Genomic DNA, 13,688 nt, shown 5'->3' with positions numbered 1-13,688 from the left:
ATCGCAATGGTGTGCATGTGTGCTGAGTTTGTTGATTCCTTAGCAAGGCACTGGTGCTATTTTCAGACATTCTCGCAGCGCATACTCATCTTGTTGTGTGTTTATAATGTCTAAGAAAATCAAACCACCTGCCACATGTGAAATTAGGTCAGTTATCTGTTTCTTGCATGTGAGGAACATTAAAGCAGCTGAAATTCATCAGCAAATTATTGAGGTTTATGGAGAACATGCAATGAGTGATTCAATGGTAAGAAGATGGCTAAGACTTTTTAATGAAGGAAGGACAGGTGTGCGAGATGATGAACGGAGCAGGCAACCATCTTTAGTTACTGACGATTTAGTGCATTCAGTTGAAGAGAAGATTCAACAGAATAGGGGATTCACTATGATGTCACTCTCGCTCCAATTTCCAGAAGTTTCACATGTCTTCATGAAATTGTGTCAGAGAAACTGAATTATCGGAAATTGTGTGCACTCTGGGTGCCGAAGTTGCTTACAGAACAACACAAAGTGTCGGATGGGCAGTGCGTTGGAATTCTTGACACTCTACCATGAGGATGGTGATGCTTTCCTGAGCAGATTTGTCACTGGGGATGAGACTTAAGTGCTGCACACAACCCCTGAATCCAAACAACAGTTCATGGAGTGGAGGCACACCTCATCACCAGTCAAGACAAAATTGAAGACAATGGTTTCCACTAAGAAAATCATGTGCACTGTGTTTTGGGACAGACAAGGAATTTTTCTGGTAGACGTCTTGGGTCAAGGCTTCACAATAAACATGAGTATGTACTGCCAAACCCTTAAGAAACTGCATCGTTGATCCAGAATAAATGACATGGCATGCTTCAAAGGGGTGTTGTTTTGATTCATGATAACGTCCACCCACACACACACGGCCGGCGTAACACAACTTCTTGCCACTTTCGGCTGGGAACAATTCCATCATCCTCCACATAGTCCTGATCTTGCACCAAGATACTTTCACCTGTTCAAACATCTGAAATCTTTTTTTTGGTGGCTGGCGGTTTCAAGATAATGACGAGGTCAAAGAAGAAGTTGATACGTAGTTTGCGTCACCTTCTACAAAGAAGATATAGAACTCTTGGTGCCCCATTATGATAAGTGCTTGAACAATGGCAGAAATTATGCAGAAAAGTAGTGAAAGATATCTACTTTAATTTCCAATAAAGTTTTTTTTGTAAGTATAGCTGTATTCCACAAGTGAAGAGGAGGACACAATTTGGTGTAAAGTGGATGACAAACAATATTAAACAAGAACTGAATGAAAAAGAGGCTATGGAAGAGATATAAGGAGACAGGTGAAGGTCAGCTGCATGAAGAATATAAGACACAAGCCAGAAGAGTGACTAGTGTGGTAAGGAAGACGAAACTGGAATATGAGAGGAGATTAGCCCTAAGATCCAAAGAAAATCCTAGGGTATATTTTAGCAATGTGGCCAGTAGGAGGAGAAATTATTGTGGAAGAATGACATTGTGGGATAAAAATGGGATTAGAGTGAATAATGCAGAGGACATGGTGGAATTGTTCAATGAACACTTTATTGGTGTATTTCATCCTGGAGGAGTAAATTTTAATACTAGAGGGATAGGGCAGGCGCGAGGGTTAGAGGTGCAGGAGGAGAGTGTGTTCCACATGCTGAGTACTCTGGATATCAGTAAAGCTGTGGGACTGGATGGTATTACACCAAGAGTCTTGAGAGAATGTGCTAAGGAACTTACAGCTCCTTTGACATGGCTTTTCAATGAAAGTCTGGCTATGGAAAAGGTGCCCAGAGAATGGAAGGAAGGTAAGATAGTGCCATTGCATAAGGGTGGTAGCAGACTGGAAGTGTCCAATTACAAGCCACTTTGTGTGTCATCAGTAGTTGTTAAGATCTTGGAGAAATTAGTCAGGGACCGTATACAACATCAGGCAGATGAGGGTAATGTTATCTGTGAGAGTCAACATGAAGTTGTGAGGGGACACTCTTGTTTTAGTAATATGCTAGCCTTTTATAATAAAGTTACAAGAGTAGTAGATGAGGGAAAGGCATATACTGCAATTTTCTTGGATTTAGCAAAGACATTTGACAGGGTGCCACATGATAAGCTGATATTTAAGTTGCAGCACATGGATTTGGATGTCAGATTGGCCAACTGAATACAGGATTGGTTGTCCGATAGGTATCAGAGAGTTGTGTGCCTGGTGGGGCAGTTTCAAGGATGCAGAAGGTTACAAGTGGAGTCCCACAGGGCTCAGTGCTGGGACCTATATTGTTTAACCTTTATATCAGTGACATTGTCAGTGGATTGCAGGAGGATATTCAGTTGTTTGTGAATGATGTGAAGCTGGAAAGGGTTATTAGTAAGACTGCAGATGTGGTGGTCCTGCAAGAGGATCAGAATAAGCTAGACAGATAGACAAATGAATGGGGTTGTCAGTTTAATGCAGCAAAATGTAAGGGCTTGAGGTTTGGGGCACATCGATGGGACGCTGCATAGTGTATTGGAGAAGATATACTGGAGGAAGTATGAGAGACAAGAGATCTGGGATTGATGATTGATAGAAACCTGAAATTTAGGGGACATATTGCACAGGTGGTGAAGGTAACACAGAGGATTGCTGCAATAATGAGAAGGAAACTGACCTGCAGAGATAAAACAGTTATCATTCCATTGTATAAGACCCTGATCAGACCACACTTGGACTATTGTTCTCAGATTTGGATAGACTTTGTGTTTTCCTAGGAGGGACCGCCCACGATGAGTCTTGATAGATTTGTGTTTTCCAGGAAGGACCTCCTGCGATGAGTCTTTTGAATCCTTGGAGGCCTAAATAATAATAATAATATTTTTGTTTCTCTGACAGCCCATCGGGAAACTTGGACGTTCCTTGTATGTTAATAGCATGCATCAACTGAGCAATGGATAACGTGGAAAACCCTCGTCTAAAGGCCAAACAAAAAATGTTTTTAAGTCACTTCAGAGCTTCCCACAATCAGAATAATGGTTTCATAGCAAGTTATCTAAAGACATTCAGAAACAGGCTACCATTTATCAATATTCTGAAATTTATTATTATTATTATTATTATTAACATCTGACTTCTATGGAGTCATATACTCATTCTGGGAGGTATATCTTAATCATTATGATAAGGTATAATAATATGCCTAGTTGCCATAATACGCCAGTCTGGTTGGCCTAGTGGTTAGCATATCTGCTCTCCAACCAAAAGGCTGCAGGTTCGAATCCTGCCAATATCTGCCACATCCACCCATCCATCTGCTTGCAAGAGGAAGTGATTCGTTGCTCCATAACAGAACTTTCCAGGCTTCCAACTGCACATGCTCTTTGCACCACCGAAGATGACTGAATGTTGTTCAGAGTTTGAATATTGCAGTCCTACCAGAGAAATCCATGTTGTGAGTCTTGGTTTCAGATGTTTTTGTGCATCAATACCCAGAACTCCACATTCAATGTGCCAGCTGATGTATGGCAATTTTTACATATTATCCTCCATAGCACCCTACAGTTACATTTGGTGAGGGTGACAGGTGCAAAGAGCATGTGCAGTTGGACATGGAAGCCTGGAAAGTTCTGTTATGGAGCAACGAATCACTTCCTCTTACAAGCAGATGGATGGGTGGATGTGGCAGATATTGGTGAAATCTCTTACCAACTATGAAATTCGGATATGGCAGTATGATATTATGGCCCTATTTATCCTGGTTTGGCCTCTGACCTCTGTTAGTGGTGCAACAAACACTGAGCTCTGAAAGGTATCTGAACATTCTTGAAATGCAGCTTTGTGGTGTTTCTGCAGCACTGACCATTATGTCTTTCACCAAGACAATCACCATGTCATAAGGTTGCTAATGTAATTGCACGGTTTGTGGACATGAACATCACCACACTTAACTGGCCCCCACAGAGTCCTGATCTCAATCCTATTGACCATCTGTGGGGTGAACTGGAGCATCCGGTAAGGTCAAGGGACATCCATCCCACAACAGTCCAGGGTCTCATTACATGTCTACTGGAAGAATGGTGCAAAATTCCCATTAATCGATATTGTATGCTTTTGGAAAGTGTGCCCTGTAGGATTGCTGTAATCACTGCAGCAAAAGTAGGTCCTACATCTTATTAAGGTGGGCATCACAGCTATTTGTTACTCACAATATGGTGTCTGTTGTTGACTTGTTTACAAGCAGTGTATACACACACACACATATATATATACATATGCAAAGGGAAACACATTTATATAACTTTCATAAAATATTGGGCTGTACTATAATAAAAATTAAATTGCACATCATTCAGAATGGATGTAATTGTAGAGTTAATTCAAAATTCTACAAGTTATTTTTGAATAAATAACTCTATAATTTTTTACATCCATTCTGAATAATGTGCATCCATAGAATTTTTAACCCATTAAAAAATTGCATTTAGCATATGATAATTCATTCATAAACAATTCATTTTTGAAAATATCATGGAAACTAAATTTACTGTTTTCTAAAACAACTACATTTATTAGGAGCATGGTGATTTCAGTAATTATTTATTATGTTTCTATATATATATATATAGTATCCAGCAATATTATTAAAAGTATATTAGTATGTGATTTAGGAGAGGGAGATCTACAGCGGATGCAACATATACTCTTTTACAATTAGCTGAATTGATGTGGAGAAAAAAAAACAGAAATGTTTACTGCTGCTTTATAGACTAAGCAAGCAATTAATTCAATAAACAGAAATAAATTGTTTGAAATTTAAGAACAAAAAATAAAGGAGGGAAAATACTCAGTATCATCCTCCAGTGCTATAAAACTACAATGGCAACAATAACATTTGGAGCAGTTAAAACTTAATACCAGTTAAAAGAGGTGTCCTGTGTCCTGCATGGATATTCACTTTCACCATATTTGTTTCATCATAACCTGTACATGGAATAACTAGTACAAGTCTGTTCCAGAAAAAAACATTGGAATAACTATGAATGGACAAAATTTACATCATATAAAATATCCAGATAATCTAGTATTATTTGAGATAATAAAGAAGGTTTCAAAAATATTATTGAAAACCTACATAAAAACAGTAAACTATGAAATGCAAATAAATTTTAATAAAAAACCAAAATAATGGTAACAGTCAGAAATGGAGAAAAGCTTAACTTAAAAGTGGAAGGAAAATATATTGGAACAGGCTAAAAAAATTCACTTACTTAGGCACCCTGATCACAGTGTGCTCATTTATCCAATAAACTTAAAATTAAAATATATGTGTAATGGTACTCTCCACAGTTCTTCATGGTGCAGAGACTTGGGTTATCAAACAGAAAGAAGAATAAAGATTGCATAGGCTTTAAAAACAAGTGTTTGAGGAAAATGAATGAAACATCATAGAATGCAAATGAGATCAGAAAAAAATTACACCATCATATTTCTGTAATTACAAGAATCAGAGAAAAACAGTTACAGTGGCATGCACATGTGTACTGAATATTTACTGAAAAGTTTCTACAAATTCTTCAAAATGGAAGCATAGAAGAAAATATACCAATGGAAAGACCTAGAAAGAAATGGACAGAAGACATCAAATATATAAGTGATCTGAATTCTAACATAAATTTAATAATTTGGCTGCTGATAGATTGGACTGGAAAGGCACTGTTCATGGTAGCCTCAACCTGCTTTAGGTGGAAGATGATGATAATATGATGATCATCACATGCATGCGGGTTACATGATTCAGAAACTATGCTGCTTACATCAGAAAAGATACTTTTTATCAAACTACTTCATGCCCCAAATAAGTAAGAGATAGTTACAAGAAAAAAGGCAGCAACTTAGCATGTAATGCGGGTTGCAGAAATTCGAATGCAGTATTATCATGGGAAATAGCAATTTCTATAATTTCATTAAAGCAAATTTTTTTTGAAAGTAATTAAAGGAAAAATAATCAAAAAAACTCACTCTTTGTTCCTAGTCAGAAGTCTTTTAATGAAATCCTTTGCCTCTGCAGAAATATTTGCAAAAGCTTCATCATCAAAGTCCCAGTCACATGCTCTAACATTCTTTAGTGTTTCAACATCATTGTCACCAGCAAATGGAGAAAGACCACTAAGCCTGAAAGGAAATATAAATAGTCTGTGATATATATATATATATATATATATACTGGGGGTATCTCCCCCCCCCCGGCGCCCAACGAACGCAGGAAGAAGGAGTGTCCTGTGTTCGAATCCCGTCGCTGACATGAGGAGCTTAGGATCTTTCTCAAATTTACCCAAGTTAGCCCGTTTTGGGGTAGGAGGATTTTACTCCCCAGTTTATGTGGAGTTTTTTTCTCCCGCAAGCAGGCAAACCGGCCTTGAGAACATAACGCTTCTACAGACATAGGATACACTGGTAGGCATAGGGCCAACCACCTTATCCTCATATAACAGTTGCGGTTATAAGGAATAGAAACTCTCAACACGTAGAGGTAAAAGAGGGTTAGATCTATGTATTATTTAGTTAAATTTTCATAATTTTTTTTTTATTCTTATACAGTGAAAGTAATATTTTATTGATTTGTGAGTTTTCTAATCTCAGTTTCATCTTAAAATGGTATAAATATTCTTTCTTACTTTGATACTACAGATTCTGTTGATGGAATATTAATATTCACAAAATTATAACCGCAACCATTATACGAGGATAAGGTTGTTGGTCCTATGCCTCCCAGCGTATCCTATGTTAGAAGCGTTATGTTCTCAGGGCTGGTTTGATTGCTTGTGGGAGGAGAAACCTCACATAAACTGGGGAGAAAAACCCTGTAGTCCTCACCCAAAACTGGCTAACTTGGCTATGTCTAAAAAAGATCCTAAGCTCCTCATGTCAGCGACATGAGGAGCTTAGGATCTTAGGATCTTAGTTCCTGGGTTCGAACCCAGGACACTCCTTTCCCAGCCATATGGTTGTGAAGCAACCAGCCACTGGGATAACCGTGCGAACTAATATGCAGATAATCATAAAGTTATATTTTTATATATAATTTTATTTTGCAAAATTTATCTTGCACTGCATTTACTTTTTATACATCAGTATCGATGCAATTCATTTCAATTTTCTAGTGAATAACATTTTCAGGGAATTTTTTCAGATCAATAGTTCATGCAATGAATTTTCCTTGCGATAAGTTTTCCCCTCGATAAATTGTCCCTGCGATGAATTTTCGGCGATGAATTGTCCATTCGATGAATTTTCCAGCGATGAATTATCCTTGAACCTTGCAAAGATGGTGAAGGTAACAAAGAGGATTGCTGCAATAATGAGAAGGGTGCTGACCAGCAGAGATAAAAGAGTTATCATTCTGTTGTATAAGACCCTGATCAGACCACACTTAGACTATTGTTCTCAGATTTGGTCCCCAGGATTTGAAGGGGATAAATTAACTGTGGAAAGGGTACAGAGGCAGATAACAAAGATAGTTTCAGGACTGTACAATGTTAGTTATGAGGATCGACTGAAGGAGTGTGGACTGCAGAGTTTGGTAGATAGAAGAAGGAGAGGTGATATGATTGAGATTTTTAAACTGTTGAGAGATGGTTACAGGGTTGACACTGGGGAGTTCTTTCGCTTGGTTGAACAGCACGAAGGAGTGATGACAAGGGGCCATCCCTGGAAGTTCTGAAAGGAAAACTGTGAGCAAGAGGGTGAGGAGTGGTTTCTTTGCATAGAGGATGGTTGAGCCGTGGAATGCATTGCCTGATAGAATGGTGAGAGCGAGAACGGTCAATGAGTTTAAGGAGTGGTATGATAGACTTTGTATTTCCTAGGAGGGACCACCCACGATGAGTCTTGATAGACTTGTGTTTCCTAGGAAGGACCTCCCGCAATGAGTATTTTGACTTCTTGGAGGCCTAAATAATAATAATAATAATAATCTATGTAACATCAGCAAATGCTGTATGTCACCTGTAAATCCTTCCCAATGTTATTACTCTGAATATTGATTGAATGACGGTGGACCAAGGACTGAACCACTAGCCATCTTAAATCTTGGAGGCTCATATCTACCCCTCATATACCATTTTATGATATCTGTCAGTCAGCCATCCTCTTATCCACACTTCTTCTCTCGCATAGTCCTAAATGGATTATTTAATGTCGGTCATTCATTGGTAGGTGATATTCTTTGTTAGCCTCCTTCAATCATATCAGTCTCTTGTTCTTGATGTCAGTTGAGAAAGGGGGGAATTTGTCCATTTTTTGATGTTATCAGTCCATTTTAATCGAGGTCAGCCCCTAAACCTTGGTCCCAGAACGACATTAATGTCTGAACCATTTCATCTGTCTTCTTCTGATGACTGTCAGAATATTTTCCCTTCTTCTCCCATCTATTGAATCAATCAGTTTTCAGTCATTTTCATTGGTTTCGTGAGCGGCATAGGGAATTCTCAAAAGTCTTCTGTAAGTTTTCATTTCAAAAGACAGGAGTCTCCTTTCATTTTCTCTCAATAAAGTCCAGGCCTCAGAACCATACAAGAGGATGGAATTCACCAAGGTGTTAATTAGTCTTAGTCTGGTTGTGATTGCTATTCTGTTATCTCCCCACAATGGTTTTAACTTCTGTAGGGCCACGATTGCCTTAGCAATTCCATATTTAATGTCGGTTTTTGAACGACCATCTTGACGCAGCGTGCTTCCTAGATAAATGAACTTGTTTACATTCTCAATTTGTTTATTGCCAATTTATATCTTTAAGAATTCAATGTCTGATTTTGAGGTTATCGTTGTTTTTGTTTTTTGTAGGTTTATGTATAATCCATATTTTTTTAATGTTCCGAAAACACTGCTGGTTAGCTCTTGTAATTCTTCTTCACTTTCTGCCAGAAGATCAATATCATCTGCAAAACGTAAGTTGTTTATTCTTAGTCTGCTAACTACTATTCCAGTGTCATAATCATGAAGAGCTTCATCTATGACATATTCCAGAAAACAATCAAAAAGAAGAGGGGACAAGATGCATCCCTGCCTAACCCCCCATTCTGCCTGGAACAGTTCACTGCTGTAATTTTTAATTTAAATTCTCATATCATTTGAGGAATAAAGAGATTTAATAATCCTAAATTTTGCTGTCAATACCATAATGTTCTAAAATTTTCCATAATGCCTCGAGCCATATTGAGTGAAAAGCTTTTTGAAGGTCTAAAAAAGTTGTGAAAGATTATTTTGTTATGTTCTATGTATTTTTCACCTAGTATGTGTATTACAAACAGGTCCAAACTTGTCATGGTAGTGGCCCTTCATATAATGATTTTGCATTATGGGATAGTCAGGCAGTATTATAATTCAATCCCATATTCTCCAGTTTTTCAATGGTTTTCCTCCCTGCATCTTTGTAAAAAGCCTTAGCAAAATCTAAAACTATCATGGTGTATCCATTCTCTTTGCCTAACTCAACAATAACATTACTATAAAATGTGAGCAAATTGCTCAAACATGAACCTTCCCTTAATAAATCATGCTATTCATTGGAAAACATAGATTCTCTGTTAATCCATTTCTGTATATGAGCTTTTACTAACTTTTCCAAAAAATTTCACCAACAGTCTGGAGATACTGACAGGTTGATAGTTTTACTCACTGGTCTTTGTGCAACCCTTGTACAACGGATTATTATACATTCTTCCCACTCCTGTGGCATCATCCCTGTTCTGAGGCTAAAATTATATAGCATGGTCAAAGGAATAACCAGTTCAGATAAACTTATCAATATGAAACAATTCTTTAGGGCACTCATTGAGGTTAGAATGATCTGGAGGACTGACTTGTTTCTGGAGAAGAGATCCACTAATTACAAAGAGGTCCAAACTTGTCAGGGTAGTGGCCCTTCATATAATGATTTTGCATTATGGGATAGTCATGCAATATTAAAAGTATTAAACAAGAATATAATTGTTTCTATACCTTGTAATCAACTGAAAACACTTTCTAAAATCCTCTCAGATTTATATTAACATGTTTCAGATAGGTTATCCCTACTGAATCCAATTCATTGTCATTGGTATGGTTTGCACCTCCAAAGTGGACATATCCTGCCTATCTATGTAACCCTAGATACTGTGTGCATTTTCTGTCTTCCAGACAAATATTAGATCTTATTCCTTTTTGATGAAAATGTTTCAGTTTGTAGAAATGGTGTGCTGAAATGAAGACAATAATTAAAGAGAAACTATTGTATGTTTATGCAATTTTCTTGTAGATTTATTATACGGTATGGTGCAACAAAAAAAAAAAAAAATAGTACTGAACTTCGACACCCCCCCCTTCAGTAGATATGCTATGAGATATACTGTTTGACTGCATGCACATTAATAGAAGAGCACGTGTAGAGTCTATCTATGCCATTACATTTAGCTGTTGCAATGGTGTTGACATTGGAAGAAAGGACATTTATTGTTGAGCATTATTTTCATTTTTACAGAGTTGGTAGAGCAAATGATCCAAGACTATGACATGTTTGTGACCAGTTTGTTCATCATTTCCATAAGCATGTCCCAAGCAACAGTGTCATCATTGCTTTAATCAAGAGGTTCTGACATATCAAGAGTGCAAAGCAAAGGGCATTCGGGGAGAGCACAAACTGCTAACAAATGAGACCGTGATTCTCATTTGTGCTAACAAATGAGAATCACGGGCATGTGCTGGAGCAAGTGCTACAGTCTCCAAAATGCAGTCAACACCGAAAAGGGATAAAACTTGAGATACCAATTTGGTCACCAAAGGGCTGGGTGCCTTTTCATACATCATTCAGGTAGGCCAGTGATTAACAGCAATGGATTATGCTGCATGGCGGGAATGCTGTGCATGAGTGTCCAATGTCTATGAAGATCCGTCCTTCCTCTATAATGTCTGGTTCTCAGATGAAGCACATTTCCATCTAAGCAATGATGTAAACAGACGAACCTACAGTTTTCTTGGTTTCACAAGACCTGAATTTCTCTAAGAGAAACCTCTTCACAGTGAGAAGGTTTATGCAATCACGTTCCAGCCATGGAAAAATTAGGCCTTACTTCATTGAAGAGGGTAGTGTAGCCATGACCTTGAATAGCAAATGCTACATCGAGAATGTACACAGGTATTCCAACAGGACAGAGCAACCTGTCACACATCATGTGGTTTCCATTAATCAGTACACTTCCCCGAGAGGTTCATTTCAAGATTCGGAGAATTCCTGCATTCTTCATGTTCTGCTGATCTCACATCACTTGCCTTCATTTGAAATATGTTGAAGGAATGGATATTCCATCACCTGCCTTCAAACCTTGATGAACTAAGGGATAAAATTATAAGATATGTCCAGCAAATGTTCCAACCCTTGATCTCCAAGATAACAAAGAACCTTTGTATGCATTACAAAACCTGTCTTGAAAGACAAGGTGCCCATTTCAAGCACATAATCTACCATTGTTAATGCTTTATTCAACCAAGATTCCACCAATAGTTGTGGATGTACATATCATCACGTGTAAACATATATTTCTTTGTTAATAAACCTGTTAACTCCATAATATATATTGTTGTAGTTATTCAGTATATATATATATTTTTTACACCATAAGAAATCAAACTTCTTCTTAACAAACTAATAGCTTTGTTAAGAAAATAATCATGTATATGGAGAATAACAGTAATTGTTTTGAATGTATAAGATTAATGATAATAAAAATTCGTCATGTGCATCATTTGACATATGAAATGAAATTCACTGTTGTGCAGGGTCTTTAGATGGCTATTGGCATAATTGAATGATTTATGGTTTATTGGACCGGGACAGCAAAAGTCATACTATGGCAGACTAAATGTTACAAGCAGTACAGAAGGTATTAATAGACAGTAATAAAATGATAAATTAATAAATAATATATACTGTACAAAAGCGAATTTTCTAAAAAAAAAAAAAAAAATTATAAATTCAGAAGTTCAGTACATACACAGAAATATAATTCATAATCAAATGTGCTTAAATAAATATATATATATTTTTTTAAAAAAGTTAAACACATTCAATTTGTCTAAGTGTAATAACATCTGCTTGAGTGTATATGGCTCAGCTAGGTTAGTAAAAATTTCATTCTTCTCTTGTGTGAAGTGCTGGCACTTCACCAGAATATGATAAATGGTGAGATGTGTGTTGCATTTTTCACACATAGGTGGGTCATCAGCTTTTAGCAAATAAGAATGTGCAAGAAGACTATCACCTATGTGTAGCCTAGCAAAAACAACTTTCTCTCTTCTGTTCCTATGTTGACTAGGCTGCCAATGCTTTACTTCAGGCTTCTTATGCAATTTGTTTGTGAGTACTTCCTGCCATAAAGATTTACATTGGATAATTTGCTTTGATCTTAAAAACTGTCTAAAGTTTGTATATGGAACTGTCAAACAGCACACAGAAAAATATGAACTGACCTTGCCGTTGCATCTGTAATCTCCTTTCCTTTAATTCCAATGTGGCTGGGAATCCAGCACATCTGAACATCAACATTAAGGCTTTTATTGGATATTGATTATACACAGGAGACAAGATTGGTCCATAAAGAGTTCAATGAGCTGTATAAATGATAATAAATTTTTCTTTTATATCCACAAACACAAGCTGAATGACGTGTATAATTACTGCAATTAAGTGGGATCGAGGATTAATAAGATCAAGAATAACAGCAGCAAAACAAACAGAGGTCTCAGATCTTGAATTATCAGTACAAATAGGCAAGAAATTTGTGCTCTGTGTGTGTGGATTAAACAATTGCAGTAATTATACACGTCATTCAGCTTGTGTTTGTGGATATAAAAGAAAAATTTTATATCCACAAAAAAAGACTTTATTTTTTGAGAATAGTAAAGAGACAACTGTTTTCATCTAAGTGATGGAGCAAGTTCATTTGTTTCAAAATAAAGACTTTGAATTAGCAATGTGTGAAAAGCACCAGCAGCTATTTGTATACCTTGATGATAGACAGGGTCCAAATATCAGAGCATGCTCTCCCTTGCAGAATTGTAGACCTGGGACCCATAATAATAATTATTATTATTATATCACACAAAGACTCATCGAGGGAGGGCGTCAAATCTACAACTCCTCCTCTCACTACTCCACCAACTTTCACCATCTAACGCCATCTGCCGACTACCAGCACTAATGCTTTCACAGACAATCACAAACATCCATGCCCACGGCGGGATTCGAACCTGCAGCCTTTTGGCTAAAGAGCAGATACGCTAACCACTCGGCCAACCAGGCTGGTAAAACCATGCAGCCCCCAGTGAGGATCAACCTCATGATCCCTGGTTTACAAGACCAGTGCTCTAACCACTGAGCTATGGAGGCTTACAAGGATAATAAAGCATTAACCATTCAAGTGCACAATAAAGGAAGAGCAAGCAAGGAACATCGATGAGCATCACATTCTGTAGCGTAGGGGTTCTCAACATGTGGTACATGTACCCCATGGAGGTTCATTGTAAAATTTTTGGGGGGTATGCTGTGAGAGCTCAAAAGTTGCTAGATCTAGTAACAAAGTCACTAAGTTGGAAGCACTGATACTGATTCATGTCTATATACATTTGTCAATCCTCCCTCCCCTCCCTTCCCTAGCTGAGAGCCGAACCTACCCGAATA

The 13,688-nt window shown here is 37.5% G+C and overlaps 1 protein-coding gene and 1 non-coding gene across 6 annotated transcripts in view; both read right to left on the bottom strand.

Annotated features, from left to right (window-relative positions):
• LOC150108743 (twitchin-like) overlaps window positions 1-13,688 on the bottom strand; it is a 2,666,638-nt gene that overhangs the window by 247,597 nt on the left and 2,405,353 nt on the right. For all 5 annotated transcript variants that reach the window (XM_090390962.1, XM_090390961.1, XM_090390964.1 and 2 more), the window contains one exon: window positions 5,996-6,148. In XM_090390962.1, the coding sequence (XP_090247088.1) occupies window positions 5,996-6,148 (153 nt within the window). The remainder of the gene's footprint in view (window positions 1-5,995; window positions 6,149-13,688) is intronic.
• Window positions 13,325-13,397, bottom strand: TRNAT-UGU (transfer RNA threonine (anticodon UGU)). The gene has a single exon. It is a non-coding gene; the product is annotated as a tRNA-Thr (tRNA).

Source organism: Typopeltis vanoorti, chromosome 3 (genome assembly GCF_054136105.1).
Source record: "Typopeltis vanoorti isolate ZY-2024b chromosome 3, IOZ_Tvanoo_1.0, whole genome shotgun sequence".
NCBI lineage: Eukaryota > Metazoa > Arthropoda > Arachnida > Uropygi > Thelyphonidae > Typopeltis > Typopeltis vanoorti.
Note: the sequence above shows the minus strand (reverse complement) of the source record. Positions and strands in the feature narration are given on the sequence as shown.